The 12663-nt window shown below is 51.3% G+C and overlaps 1 protein-coding gene across 1 annotated transcript in view; it reads left to right on the plus strand.

The window, feature by feature from the left end:
• The window catches only part of LOC119247831 (maestro heat-like repeat-containing protein family member 7), a 28116-nt gene that overhangs the window by 9353 nt on the left and 6100 nt on the right, over positions 1–12663 (plus strand). The window contains exons 6-19 of the mRNA XM_037514557.2: positions 420–570; positions 1993–2128; positions 2584–2681; positions 3186–3335; positions 4535–4689; positions 4913–5048; positions 5624–5817; positions 7058–7195; positions 7386–7503; positions 7932–8072; positions 8365–8538; positions 10963–11121; positions 11486–11608; positions 12413–12518. Coding sequence (XP_037370454.2) covers positions 420–570; positions 1993–2128; positions 2584–2681; positions 3186–3335; positions 4535–4689; positions 4913–5048; positions 5624–5817; positions 7058–7195; positions 7386–7503; positions 7932–8072; positions 8365–8538; positions 10963–11121; positions 11486–11608; positions 12413–12518 — 1979 coding nt within the window. The remainder of the gene's footprint in view (positions 1–419; positions 571–1992; positions 2129–2583; positions 2682–3185; positions 3336–4534; positions 4690–4912; positions 5049–5623; positions 5818–7057; positions 7196–7385; positions 7504–7931; positions 8073–8364; positions 8539–10962; positions 11122–11485; positions 11609–12412; positions 12519–12663) is intronic.

The raw sequence follows: 12663 nt of genomic DNA on the forward strand, positions 1-12663 counted from the left end.
TTGGTCCCATACTTGGCCCTTGGTGAGACTCCTATGCATTGCGTTTCACATAGGAATCATCTCCAATTTCATTTCTCAAGCTGATTGATACACAATACACCCTGGATTCTAAGAACACAGTTTCTGCCTTGTTGCCACCAACTTCTTCCTACTGAGGAATGGGAGGAGATGATAGGGGATGCTGGATCTATTGGCCTCTTGTAGCCAATGGGTCAGTAGAACTTGAGAGCTACTGCTTTAAACCTGAAAGGAGATACCGAGATTTCTAGCACACACATCAAGGCAAAATTGGGAGCTGGAGGAGTGAAGGTTTCTGCTGCCAGACCCACATAGAATCTGCCTCTAGGTAAAAGAATTCCTGCTCTCAGAAGTCTGGCCCGATACTTTGCAGAAGAGTCAAGGTTACCCTCCTAATCCAGGGGTGCAACTGCAGAGACCCCTCCTTTCATCCCTTTCTCTCTCCAGCTTCTGGACACGTGGCTGAATTCCCAGAAGGACAGCGAGCGGGAGCGGGCCATGTGGTGCACCGCCCGGATTCTGGGCTTCATTGCAAAGATGAAGGACTTTGATGTGAGTGGAGTCTTCCCTCGGGCCCCCTCTGGTCACCCTCATTCCTGCCTCCCCAAACTTCATCATATGTATTACCTAGTCTCAGTCCCTGGCCCGGTCCTCTGTTTTCGCTTGTGCATCTTTTCTTGTTCTCTCCTTTCTCCTTTATTCTTTAAAGATTTTATTTATTTATTTTTGTATAGAAGAACTGGGGTGTAGGCCAGAGGTGGTGGGGGTGATCGGATTCCCCAGAGACAGTGTGGGGAGCAGAATGGGCTGATCTACTGAAATACACTGCTGAGGGGAGCAGCGGGCGAGACAGGAGAGGTCTGCTGCGCCTTGTGGGTTAGGTCACGTGTCGGGGATGGAACTCAGGCTGTCGTGTAGGGGGTGCGGGGGGGGGGTGAGTCAAAGTGGTAGCACTGAGATTTAACCCCCAAGCTGTGGCTTCTCTACTACTTGGGGCCTCTGCACCTGTGTGTGTATGGCCTCTCTATGCACACGTGTGTGTGTGTATAGGATTTGGATAAAGCACCAAGGCAGCTGGGGATGCCTAGGAAGCCACTGATCAATTGTGTGGCCATGGTCTGAGGTGGTCTGGAAGTAGCCCAGAAGTCCTCCCCGTATACGTGGCCAACATGTCCCTCCAATTCCCCATAAAGTTGATTATCCTTTGTCTCCACTGGACCCTGCTCTTCCTGACATTGTCACATAATAATAACAATCTTGCTTGTTTATTACTCCTAATAAATAAGAAGAGGGCTGCCCACTTAGCTGCAAAGTCTTACCTTGCTAACCTGCTTCACGACTCATCCCTCAGCGTGTCCCTGGGAATGTGCTGGCGCGTTCCCGACCCAACACCAAGCCACCAGGGAAGCCCCCTTTCTCCCTTCTGACAATTCCTTCCTGTAAGTTCAGATTGATTCTATTCATCTCAATAAGCAGATTCTGAATATTCCCCTTGTGCCAGACCGCATGTTAGATGTGACAGTGGATAAGAGGTGACATGCATGGATACATACGTAGACAACCCTGACAGTCCCCTGTCTTCAAAGATCTCAGAGTCCATTGAGGGAGAGAAATGCATAGAACAGACTTCCAGAGAAGATGATCATGAATTACCAACCAAATGTAGTGGGAATACAAGGTTGAAATACAAATGCTATCAAGAGAGGGAATCAGGGAGGGCTTCCTGAAAGAGGAGACATTTGAACTAAGCTTAGAGGAAGAGTGTGGTGTCAAGACACAAAGGGGATAATGTAAGATCATTCCAAGTCTATGACACTATAAGTCCTTTATAGTCATAACTTAGCCATTGAGTTCCTGTTTTCCTCACCTACCTCACCTCGAGTGTCTCTGGCACACACATCCCTTCCTCCTAATAGTTTTCCTGAAACAACTCAGCTTAGGGGATAGCTTGTGACTTTCAACTCTCCTTCTCAGAATAAAATCGAGTTCACCCGGCTGGGACGCCTGGTGAGGCTTCTGGCCATGCGCTGCCAGGACCCTGTGGACAACATCTGCTTCCTGTCCGCCCAGGCTGTCTACAACCTCTACTGTATCCTCTTGCGGCAAAAGCGTATGGACAACTTCACTTGTCACCCACCCCCCAGCTTGGGCCTCTCTCTTTGACCCAGCCATACCCCCCCACCCCCACAATAATCCAGAAAAGCAAGTGACAAGAAGTTACCTGAGTACTTGACTTCCATTGAGGAACCTGCCCCCAACCTCTGCAGATGCCCACTTGGGACAGAACACCTGCCCAGGAAACAGTGCTTTAGCATTGGCTTCCCTGGCTGAGTGCAGCCCTCTGGCCGGCTCCGTCTCTGCTCTGAGACGGGGTTCCTTTGCCACGAGCTCGCACCATTCCCCACCCAGCGTCTGTTCTCTATCCCAGCCCCTGGGACAGCCGTCTTGCCAGGCTGACTTAGTGCACATGGTATCTGGGACTAGGCCAGGTCCCCGACAGAGAGTAGAGGGGAACCTGGGAAGCCTCTGTGTGTTTGAGGCATGGGCTTGTGTGTCTTGTTTCAGAGATGGCAAGGAAGAAAGAGGGCTTGTGGGAAGAGGACAGCAAGAGTGGCATCTATAGTGCCCACGTGTTCTATAACAGCACCTTTGAGATCGCCAAGGTGAGGGAGCAGGGTCAGGCACAGCGGGAGAGCGGCCTCTGGTACATAAGGCTGTGGACTTGAGGGGGCGCTCTCTTACCCCATGCCCCTTCCCATTCTATTACTTGATGTGAGCTTCAAATTCCCTGCCATGTGTGCCCCCTGGGGGTCCTCCTTCATCACCAGTCTCACCAGGAGCACTGGCTTCCCACTAGTGCAGCTCCCACCCAGGCCTCAAAGAGACAGCATTTAGGATCTTAGCCCTGACCCTTCTGTCCCAGGGCTCTGCCGCTGCAGCCTCTGACCTCTGAGCCCTCTGTTGCATCTGAGATCAGTGTTTTCCCCTCCTGTCCCCAGGCTGTCTCTAGTGAAAGCGTCCTTGGGAACTAGGCAGACAGGACGGCCGAGGTCAAAAGTATCTCATGTTCTGAGAGAAGCGCCTCCTCCTCCTGTCCGAGCCAGGAAGGTTAGCTCCCTCAGGCAGGGACACCCAGATGCACCTGGTCGGACCCCACCCTGTTGCAGGCATTTGCAGAGTACTTCACTAAGATCCAGGTCACCACCTTGGTGCTGACGGCCATAGAGGGCCTGACCGACAGCCGGGCCAAGGTGTCTCTGGCGCTAGCCCAGCTGATGAGCGCTGTCCTGAAAGAGCGGGGCAAAGACGTGATAAAGGTGAGTGCTGCTGCACCTTTCGGGGGAGGGTCTGCCCTGCACATCAGGAGCCTGGAACGCTCTCCTGGCTGTTTCTAACCAGCTGAGGGACCTGGAGCAAGTCCTGCCCCAGGAGGCTTTAATCCACTCCCCTCTGAGATGGATGCTTGTACTAGGTTTTCTCCGTGTTCCCACTGATGTTTGTAACCCTGAGCTCCTAAATGTAGTCCCTCCTATTTGAAGGGCTAGTTCCCTAGTTCAAGGGTGGAGGCAGCTGGAGGGCCTGGTAGCCAGAGGCACGTTGGGTGAATCTGCTTCCCTGGGGTGGCAGGAGACGCAGACCTCTGTGACGGCTAAGGCTGTGGACTGCAAAGAGCAAGCTCATAGATTAACACTGATCTTTTAATGAGTTTTCTTTCATGCTAGCATAAAAACAGGAAAGTTTGCATGAAAACCACATTTTTCATTTCACTAAAACAACAACAATATCAAAAACAAACCTTTGAAAGGGAGGCCCAGAGGGCTCTCTGAGGGGCCTCTCCCTCGCCCATGGCTCGGGCGCTTCCGTTGACATCTGCACCCAAGATCTTTGCTCATTTCTATGACATATCTGGCCTTGGCCCCCAAAGCGGGAGGACGTCTCTGAGCATGTCCTTTTTGTGTTAAGTGAAACGGGCGCCCCAAGCCTCCTATGTCACGAAGGTGAGAGGAGCCGAGAGGCCTCTCCCTCCATGCCCAGTGCCAGTGTCCCTGGGTGGAAGCTGATGTCTTCTGGGAAAGGAAGCCATGCCTTGTCTCCCAGGCTCTGCCTTCTTTCCTGGGGGTGCAGGGGGGAGTCTCCTGTTCTTGAGCCACCTGGGAGCCCCTCCCTGGAGTTTTGGTCTGTGGGCAGCATTTGTTGTAGCCGACTTTGGCACCAACTTCTGGGATTCCTTTTGTGTCCCCTGCTGATCTCTCTTGCCTGGCACCCAGAACTCTACTGAAGAGTGACTGGTGGGATGACAAAGAAGTTCCTTGAATTTGGGGCCTTGGAAGATGGGGGGGTGGAGGGATGGAAGCTAAGAAAGCATTCCTGAGGTGCGGAATCCCAGCCCTCCTTGGTGTAGCCCCTCCAGGCCTCTCACTACTTGGACCTTGAGTAATCTTTCCTTCACCCCACGCCGCTTCCAATGCTGCCAGCCCATGAGGCAACACTGAGATTCTTCTGCCTTGCCCTGCAGATTGAGGAGGTTGTGGAGGGCATCCTTGAGCGGCTCAATTCACAGCTGGAGCCCAACACGAAGGAGGAGACCCTGCAGGCCATGTGCTGGTTGGCAGGCAGCAACACCCACACCGTGGTGCCCATGCTGCTCAACAAGCCCCTGCCTTGGGATAGGTACCTCCCCGGGCATGCCTCCCAACCCCTGTCTCCAGCATAAAAGTCACTGCCCATAGATGCTTTCTCTGTGACACCAATCAGATGTCATCTCTGTGTTCTTTGGCCCAGTCCTCTTTGGCCTCCTTTCCTCTAGACCCCGAGAACTGGCCCAAGACCAGCCCAGCCCTAGGAGTAGGGTTCCGTCACCAGGGCCCATGTTACAGCTGTCTCTGTCCTGCAGAACCATTCTGAATGTGTGGAAGGCATTTGGCACCCTGCGGGAGAGCACAATCAGCATCCTGTTGCTGCTCATAAGCATTCTGGAAAAGCCGCACCCCAAAGAGGAAACCTTGGAGATGGCCTTCCAGTCTGTGGCGGTCAGCACCAGGGAGGAGTGGGAGCCTGGAACATACTGTGCTGGACTGAGGGGCAGAGCTGAAGCTCTGCGTCAGGGAGGGAACAGCGTCAGGGAGGAGTAAAATGGAAGGCTAGCACAGTCATCCCTGACATCCAGCCTTCCATGAGCACTTGAACTCCCCTTCATGGACCAGAGACCAGACGTGGGGCTGTGTGCTGGTGCTGGCACTCATTTTTCCAGGGCCTGGGGTGTAATGTGGGGCAGGGGGCTGGAGGCGGTTTTGTTGCCTAGAATTGGGATGCACAAAAAGGATGCCCCAAATCATCATCTGCTGAAGATTTAGGGTCAGTTGTTCCTTTTAGTTTTTAATGTCAGGGGCATAAAGAGAGCACAGATGATGCATATATATGGGCCCTCATTTTCAGTCTTGGGGGCATCCTGTAAGCCTGTGTCACAGTGAGCTATGCCCTTTGGGCAGTGATAGGAAGGGCAGGACAGAACTCTGTGCCGGATCATGGGTGCACTTTATATTTTTCACCCCAATCTGATCAATTCTGCTTTCTTGCTCTCACCATACCCCCACCCCGCCTCTAGGTGGCATGTGCCTTGTGTGAGATGTTTTCGGGGTCCTTGTGCCAGGAGGTTATCCAGGAATTCTACCCCCGCCTATTGCTGGCTGTCCTGTATCATCTCCACTGGGTGATTGAACAAAATGCTGCCCAGAAGATGGTGGTGTACAACAAGGAGGGGTACCTGGGCTCTAAGAGCAACTCCTTGGACCCCACCAGGTAAGCCTGACCTCAGGGCTAGGGGACAATAAAGCAAGTCAATTCCAGAGAGTCCTGGACAACTGCATCGTGATCTCTGAGGGATGCTGATGAAGAGGCGTGGAGATGGCAAATGGGTGTGGGGTGTGGGTGCCACGGCATCATGTGCCAGAATAGCCCCACACGTTTTCTAGTTCCTCTTCATCTTTTCCTTTCACCCATTCTCTCCTGACGGCCTCAGTAGTTTACATTCTTGTTTATAACTCTGTGCACCAAGAGATTCGATTAGATGGTCAAAGGCAGGGCAAGACTGGGCCGTTGTGGTCATTCCAATCGGGTTCACCTCTGGCTTGGCTTTGTCACTAGCTGTCACCCTGTATAAGTCACGGCTAGAATTCTGTTTTCTCATCTATAAGATTGGGGATTAGCTTCCTCAATAAGTGACTGTCATACTTTTTTAGGAAGCCTCAGGACATCCTATTCAAATGCAATCTTATGTGAAATTGAGAACAAAACCAGGAAGCATCGCTGGTGGGTGAGCTACGATGGCCACACCAAAGGGGAGATGTGCTATGTGGCCAAAATGCTAACAGACGTAAAACAAGGGTACTTCATGAATAAAAATTAAAAAATAAAATAAAACCTCCAGGCAGGGCCTCCCTGGTGGCACAGGGGTTAAAGTCTCAGCACTATCGAGCTGTCACCAGCCACTGCAGCATGAGCTCGATCCCCAGTTAGGGAGCTACCCACATGGCACAGCAGACCTCTCCTGACTCGCCTGCTGCTCCCCTCAGCAGTGTATTTCAATCATTCTGCCTGTTCTGTTCCCCACTCTGTTTCTGGTTAGTCCTCTCACCCCCTGGACCTCCGGCCTGCACCCTAGTAATTGTAGGCATAAAATAATAAATCTTTAAAAAAAAAACCACAACCTCCAAGCAGAGACATTCTGATTGAGGGGGTGTGGGAAAAGAGAGCCGTCCTGACCTTCGTCTTGGACCTGGGAGAGCAGATCTGAACACCCGGCACTGTGGTAACTCTCAGGCCTCAACTGGTTGAGGGTTGAGGGTTGAGGAGGTGAAGGGACAGGCACCTGGAGTTGGCTTTGACAGATGGTGGATTTCTGCCCCCAAGGAAGCAGAATGCAGCTACCAGAGCAGGGACCTGTCTCCTGGCCTGCCAGACAGGGATGCAAACTAGGCTTAATGCTGAGTCCATCCTTTTCTCCCTTTCTTTCCGCAAACCCAATGGCGCTGGCCTTCAGTTGTGCTCTGGAGGTGGTGAAGCTGGTGATACTCGCAGCTGCATATGATGGAGTGGTGAACTATGCAGACCTTCATCACTCCTGGGACCTTCTGTCCTCCCCCAGTCTTTACCACATTGGGATCATGGACCTGACCAGGTGGGGCCATTTTTCCTGGTGCCACTCTTGTCCCTGGCCTGGATATCCCAGTTCCCAGCCTCAACCACCCCTCCCCACCTCCCAGCCCCCTGGTCTCCTGATCCTCAGCCCTCATGTCTTTGCTGTTCCATGTACACTGGCCCCTTGCCACCTCCCCGCGGCAACTCCTGGCTTCCTGTGTCCCTCCCAGTGGTATTGTGATAAGCTGTGAGCCAGCCGTTCTGCACCGAATCCTGAACCTCGTCAGGAACCTCCTGTACAACCCAGATAATCACTGGAAGATCCTAGCCAGAGCCTTCTACGCACAGGTGAGAGCCTGAGAAAAGGTCCACAACCCAGGCATTCAGTCCCTGTAGTTGGGGAACACCGGGCAGAAATCTAAATAACTTGCCGCAGAAAGTGGGAAGAATAGACCCAAGCCCTGTAAACTGGGGTTTGCTTCCCTGGCTCTTCAGGGGCCTGGTTAAAGGAGCCAGGAATCCTGGGAGGAGGCCAGCAACTCTAGTCCTACTAGCGTGATGTGTGGATCCCAGCACCTGGCCCAAAAGTGAGCCCTTATCAACATCACCCCCCTATTTTTTACCATTAATCTGTATCCCATTTGCACAGATTAGCTACTTCTCTCAAGTGGACACAGTCCTGACCTGATTGGGGGGCGGTAGTGGGAGGGCTGGAGGGATACTGGGAACCCACAACCTCGCCTCCATTCATAATGGCTGTGTCTTTGCACCCCCAGCTGCTCTGGCACCGGTCAGTGGCTCAGACTCTGGGGCAGGAATTTCTGGGCAATCTGGTCAAGTGGATCAAGGAGCCCAATCTTACGATGAAAGAAATTGGCCTCCGTGGAATCGGCAACCTGGCACTGCACCCAAAGCAGGTGAGTGGGGGAACGCCAACAGGAGTCCGGTCTGGTCCCTGAGCATTTAATTCACCTCCCTGGGTCTCTATAACCCAATGTATTCCTGAGCCCCTCATCCTTGGGAAGTGACGCCCAGTTTGTAGACCTACGCAGAACAACCGTCAGGTGTTAAACCCCCCAGCATCAGCCTTCCACTCCCTGGGATTCCTCATGCCTGTTTCTCTCAGGCACCATTTCTTTTCTCAAACCATCGACCCCAAGGGTTGCACGAGCCCCAGGCGGTGACCCATTTCTGCCTTCTTCCAAACAGTCAGAGTCTCTGCAAAGCCTGGCTCCATTCTTGCGAAACTTCCTGAAGAGTGAGGTACGAGTGACAGTGCAGGCCGTGAAGACTTTGCGGAACATCATCTGCCACGGGAAGGGGATGGAGGCCAAGGTCGTCTTTTGCAGCATCTCCAAGCAACTGCGTCCACTCATTAATGATGTATGGCCCCAAGTCCCTAGGCTCAGTGGGAAACAGTATGGGCTGGGGCTGAGGCTGACACTTGGCAGCTGAACAGAGGACACAGGGGCAGGACTGTGGGACTGTGCTGGAAGACTGACGCTACTGAGGGGCAGGGCATGGGATTGTCCCAGCTGTGCCCCCTGTTACACACTGATCTGGCACATGCTTCTCACTTAACCCACTTGCTCTCTCACCAAAAGTTTCCTGAAGGAGCTACTGGAGAAAACACACCAACACAGTGAGAGGAAACTGGGGAAAGTTCAGGAGTTCTTAACAACTCTGTAGAGTTACCTTCCTCAGCTCTTCCCTCTCGGTGACATCCTTGGTGTTACAGCTCTTGGGGACTCCCTTCCCCCCACCCTCCAGTCTTTTGCCTACAGAGCTGGGTCTTTAGTTTTCCCCAGTGCCAGGCACTTCTGTGACTGGGCCCACACCTGGGTCAAGCGGCACGAGGAAATAAGACAGTGAGGGTTTGCCCACCACAGCTCCTTCCAAAGCAAAATAAATTTCTTCTCCCAAGGGTTTTGGCCTCTGTAGACCCCTTTGGGGGCTGCTAGGCCTGCGAGGCTGGGACCTGAGAGAAAGGAGGAAGCAAAAGAAAAGAGGGCTTCCTCGGTCTCTTTGAGGACTTTGCGTTTCCTTCTGGCTCATGGAGACGAACTAAAGGGCTCTCTTAGATGTCTCTGTCTGTTCGGGGCCTGCTTCCAAGCTCTGGCGGCCTTGCAGGCAGGCTGGGCAGAGCAGTAGACCTGACAACCAGGCCCGTCAGGGATGGAGGCCAGGGAGGTTTGGCTCCCTTCACCGCAGTAGCTGGAGTATCAGCAGCCTCTCCACCTTTGGTCTGTGAATTTCCCTTATTTTCTCGTAAGATCAGCTGTACATTTCAAAGTATTTTTGTATATAGTTTATCTAGCATTGAAGGGTGTTGATTAGTGGAAAGGTTGTCCAGTTATCTTTTTTTTCTGGAGCAGTAAGTTGATGTTAGTGATTCAATAGAAATAGTAAACAGTCATCATCCCCACAGTGGCCACCTGGCCAAAGGCAAAGAACCTTGAGGCTGCGGGGGCCTGACCTCTGGGTTCTCGGCTCTACTTTTCTACTCCTGTCATCCTGTGAACATACCCAGGCGCTGCTCTGGCTTTCCTCATCTGTAAAATGGTCTATTATTATGTTTGGTATGTCTTCTTTTCTTTCTGTTCGGGTCTTTGGAGTTTCTTTAGTTTCTTATTTCCTGTTTCCATGTTTCTTTTTTTTTCTCATCTCTGTGTCCACTTTGAAAGAACTGCTGGGCTTTACTAATTCATCCTTTTGCTGTGGTGATTCTGCTGTTCTACCCATCTATTGAATTTTTTTTAAAAGATTTATTTATTTATGCATACAAGTGCTGGGGTACAAGGTGTGGGGGTTGAGAGGATTCCCTAGAGACAGAGTCGGGAGCAAAACAGGCAGATTGACTAAAATATACTGCTGAGGGGAGCAGCGGGCAAGACAGGAGAGACAGGTCTGCTGCGCCATGTGGGTTGCTCCGCCGGGGATCAAACTCGTGCTGCAGTGGCTGGTGATAGCTTGATAGCATTGTCTTTAATCCCTGCACCACCTGGGAGGCCCTAAAAATATGTTTTTTAATCTATTTCTTTTTTTGGATATCCTTTAAGGATTCAGGGCATAAAAGGACGGTTGAGGCAATGCTCAGTCACTTATCTTTAGCTAATCTGCATGTGATACCTTTTTTCTTTGTTCTTTTAATTAAATACTAACATTCACCCATCTCTGTTTAGTCACTAGGCACACCTAACTCATAATTGTTGCTCAATTATATGTTCAATTAATATCTAATACAATCCTTAAATATATAATATGTAACACGATGTATTTAATATACAATATATTTAACATATAGTATATATTTAATATAGTCAATAATAAATAAACCATTAATATATAGTATAATCCTGAAAATATACGGAGTTTTGATATACAGAGCTGTTGGTGATCACTGATAGCCAACACAAATGTAGGTTGCACATTTATTACTTTTTATAGGTTTATACATTTATCAAATTATCCATTTATAGGCTTATACAGTTATCACTAGGATATTCAATGCATTTTTTAAAATTTGGCATTCTTGAGCTATATCCTTAGGAGAGAATAAAGTTGCCAGCTGTACATAGGGCCCATAGCAGACCTGAAACTGTGATCTCGGATTCTCTAGCACAGTGCCTTAACAAACAGACTCATCAGCTTTGAACTCAGTGACACTGAGTGTGTTGCCTTTATGTAAACGTATTGCAACAGAGCACTTTGGACACGCAGAATGAGAGGTGGGCAGATGGAAGCCAGGCCAGGCAGGATCAGATGGAAACCACAGCCACATAATCTCCATTTTGCTTTTCATGGCAGGAGAGGGACGAGGTGAGGATCGCAGCCACCTCTGCTCTGGGTCACATGCTACGTCAAGTGGGCAAATTTAAGCCTGGATCCTCCATCCAAAAAGAGATTTATACCTTTCTCGTCCCCCTGCTGCTCAGCATCCAGGACACCAACATCGAGGTGATTAAGGTACTGTGGCCTCTGTCCTGCCAGCCCCAGCTGGTTTCAGCCTCTTTCTGCCAGAGCCTAGCCCCTTCCCTGTGGCTCCTGGCCTTACCACAGCTATACGTTATTTATCCATCTCTTCAGTATCACCTGGATTGGCTGAGCATTTCCGCCCCTCCATTTCAGTGCCATCTGTCTTACCTGATCGAGTTCTGCTCCTTAAAGTATTGATGTCTTGTCCTAAACAGGGTCCCATGTTTCACCCGATGCTGATTACTAACCCCAGCTACCACTTGGGTCTAGCTTTGTGGTCTTCTACTTAGCCTGTGGCCTGACTCTACAGAGTTTAGGACTGTGACTTTGGGATTCCCTTTGCTCCACCCCATAGGCCTGTGGAGGAGCCCTGACCGAGTGGACTAAGGTGATTGTCTGGTCGTCACTCACGGAGGCCTTCCGGCACACCACCCTCAGCGACCACATCCACGTGTTGGAAGAAACTTGCAAGTACCTGGTGAGTGAGCCTGGAGGAGCCAGGGCACAAAGTCCCTGCTAGTGCCTCACTGGCAGGCGAGGGGGTGGCAGAGAGAAGATATAGGCCCTCCGTTTTGCCATCCTCATTCCTTATCATCAGTAAACTCAGAGCCCACATTGGAGGTCCCAGTCCCTGGGCCTCCCTGTCTGATCCTCCTGGCATCCAGCCTCTGCCTTTAGGGCTCAGGGAGGTCATGCAAGGTCAGGGGATGGCCTGAGGCCTGCCCCTGTGAGGACTGTAGGAAGAGCTGTCCCCAGGAGGGGCCAGGGCTTCAGTGAGAAGCCATGAAATTAGTCTGTGGCTCGTTGCAAGTCAAGCACAGGGCAAGATTAGGAATCCTTGTCCAACAGTAAACATTTAAAGGCTAAGCAAGTGGGTTCGGGACTAACAGGAATAATTCTAATATGATGAATCGTGAGGCTTATTGCCTGACACAGGTAGAACGTTTTACAGTTGACAAAATGCTTTTATACCCATTATCCCATTGGAGCTTCACAGTTCTGTGAGGGAGGTTGCACAGGTTTAACTTCAGCTCGCGAGCAAACTGAAGGCTCTAAGCTTCCAACCTGGGTCACCTGCTCCACAGCCGAAGCCCTTTACGGGCTTCCTCCTGAGTCTGCACTGCTGCTGGCTGGTGTGCCCCAGCGTGCAGGTTGAAGCTGGCTGAAGATGCCATGGTTCGACCATGGACAGGCTGAGCGGCCACGGCTGCAAAAAGGGTCTTTAGCTAAGAGCCCAGTAGCCCCAGCTCCCGGTCAGCGCCACCCCTGTTTGACCCCACAGGTGGGCACAGGCAAATTGCAGCTCGTGGGGGACTTACTGTCCCAGAGCTTTGACTTCCTGAAGAGCCCTCAGTTCTTCCTAAGGGCAGCTGCACTCAACTTCATAGGTAAGGTGACTCTGCCCCTCTCTCCAGCAGGGGGGCCCTCCTGGCCCAGCTGCTAAAGGGCTAAGTCAGAATCATGGTACCATGAGGCAATTCGCTCCCTTTCCTAACTCTGGACTAACTGTGATCAGGCCCAGGGAGGAAGAGG

This window comes from Talpa occidentalis, unplaced genomic scaffold (assembly GCF_014898055.3).
Source record: "Talpa occidentalis isolate TD23 unplaced genomic scaffold, MPIMG_talOcc4v2.1 talOcc4.16, whole genome shotgun sequence".
Lineage (NCBI taxonomy): Eukaryota > Metazoa > Chordata > Mammalia > Eulipotyphla > Talpidae > Talpa > Talpa occidentalis.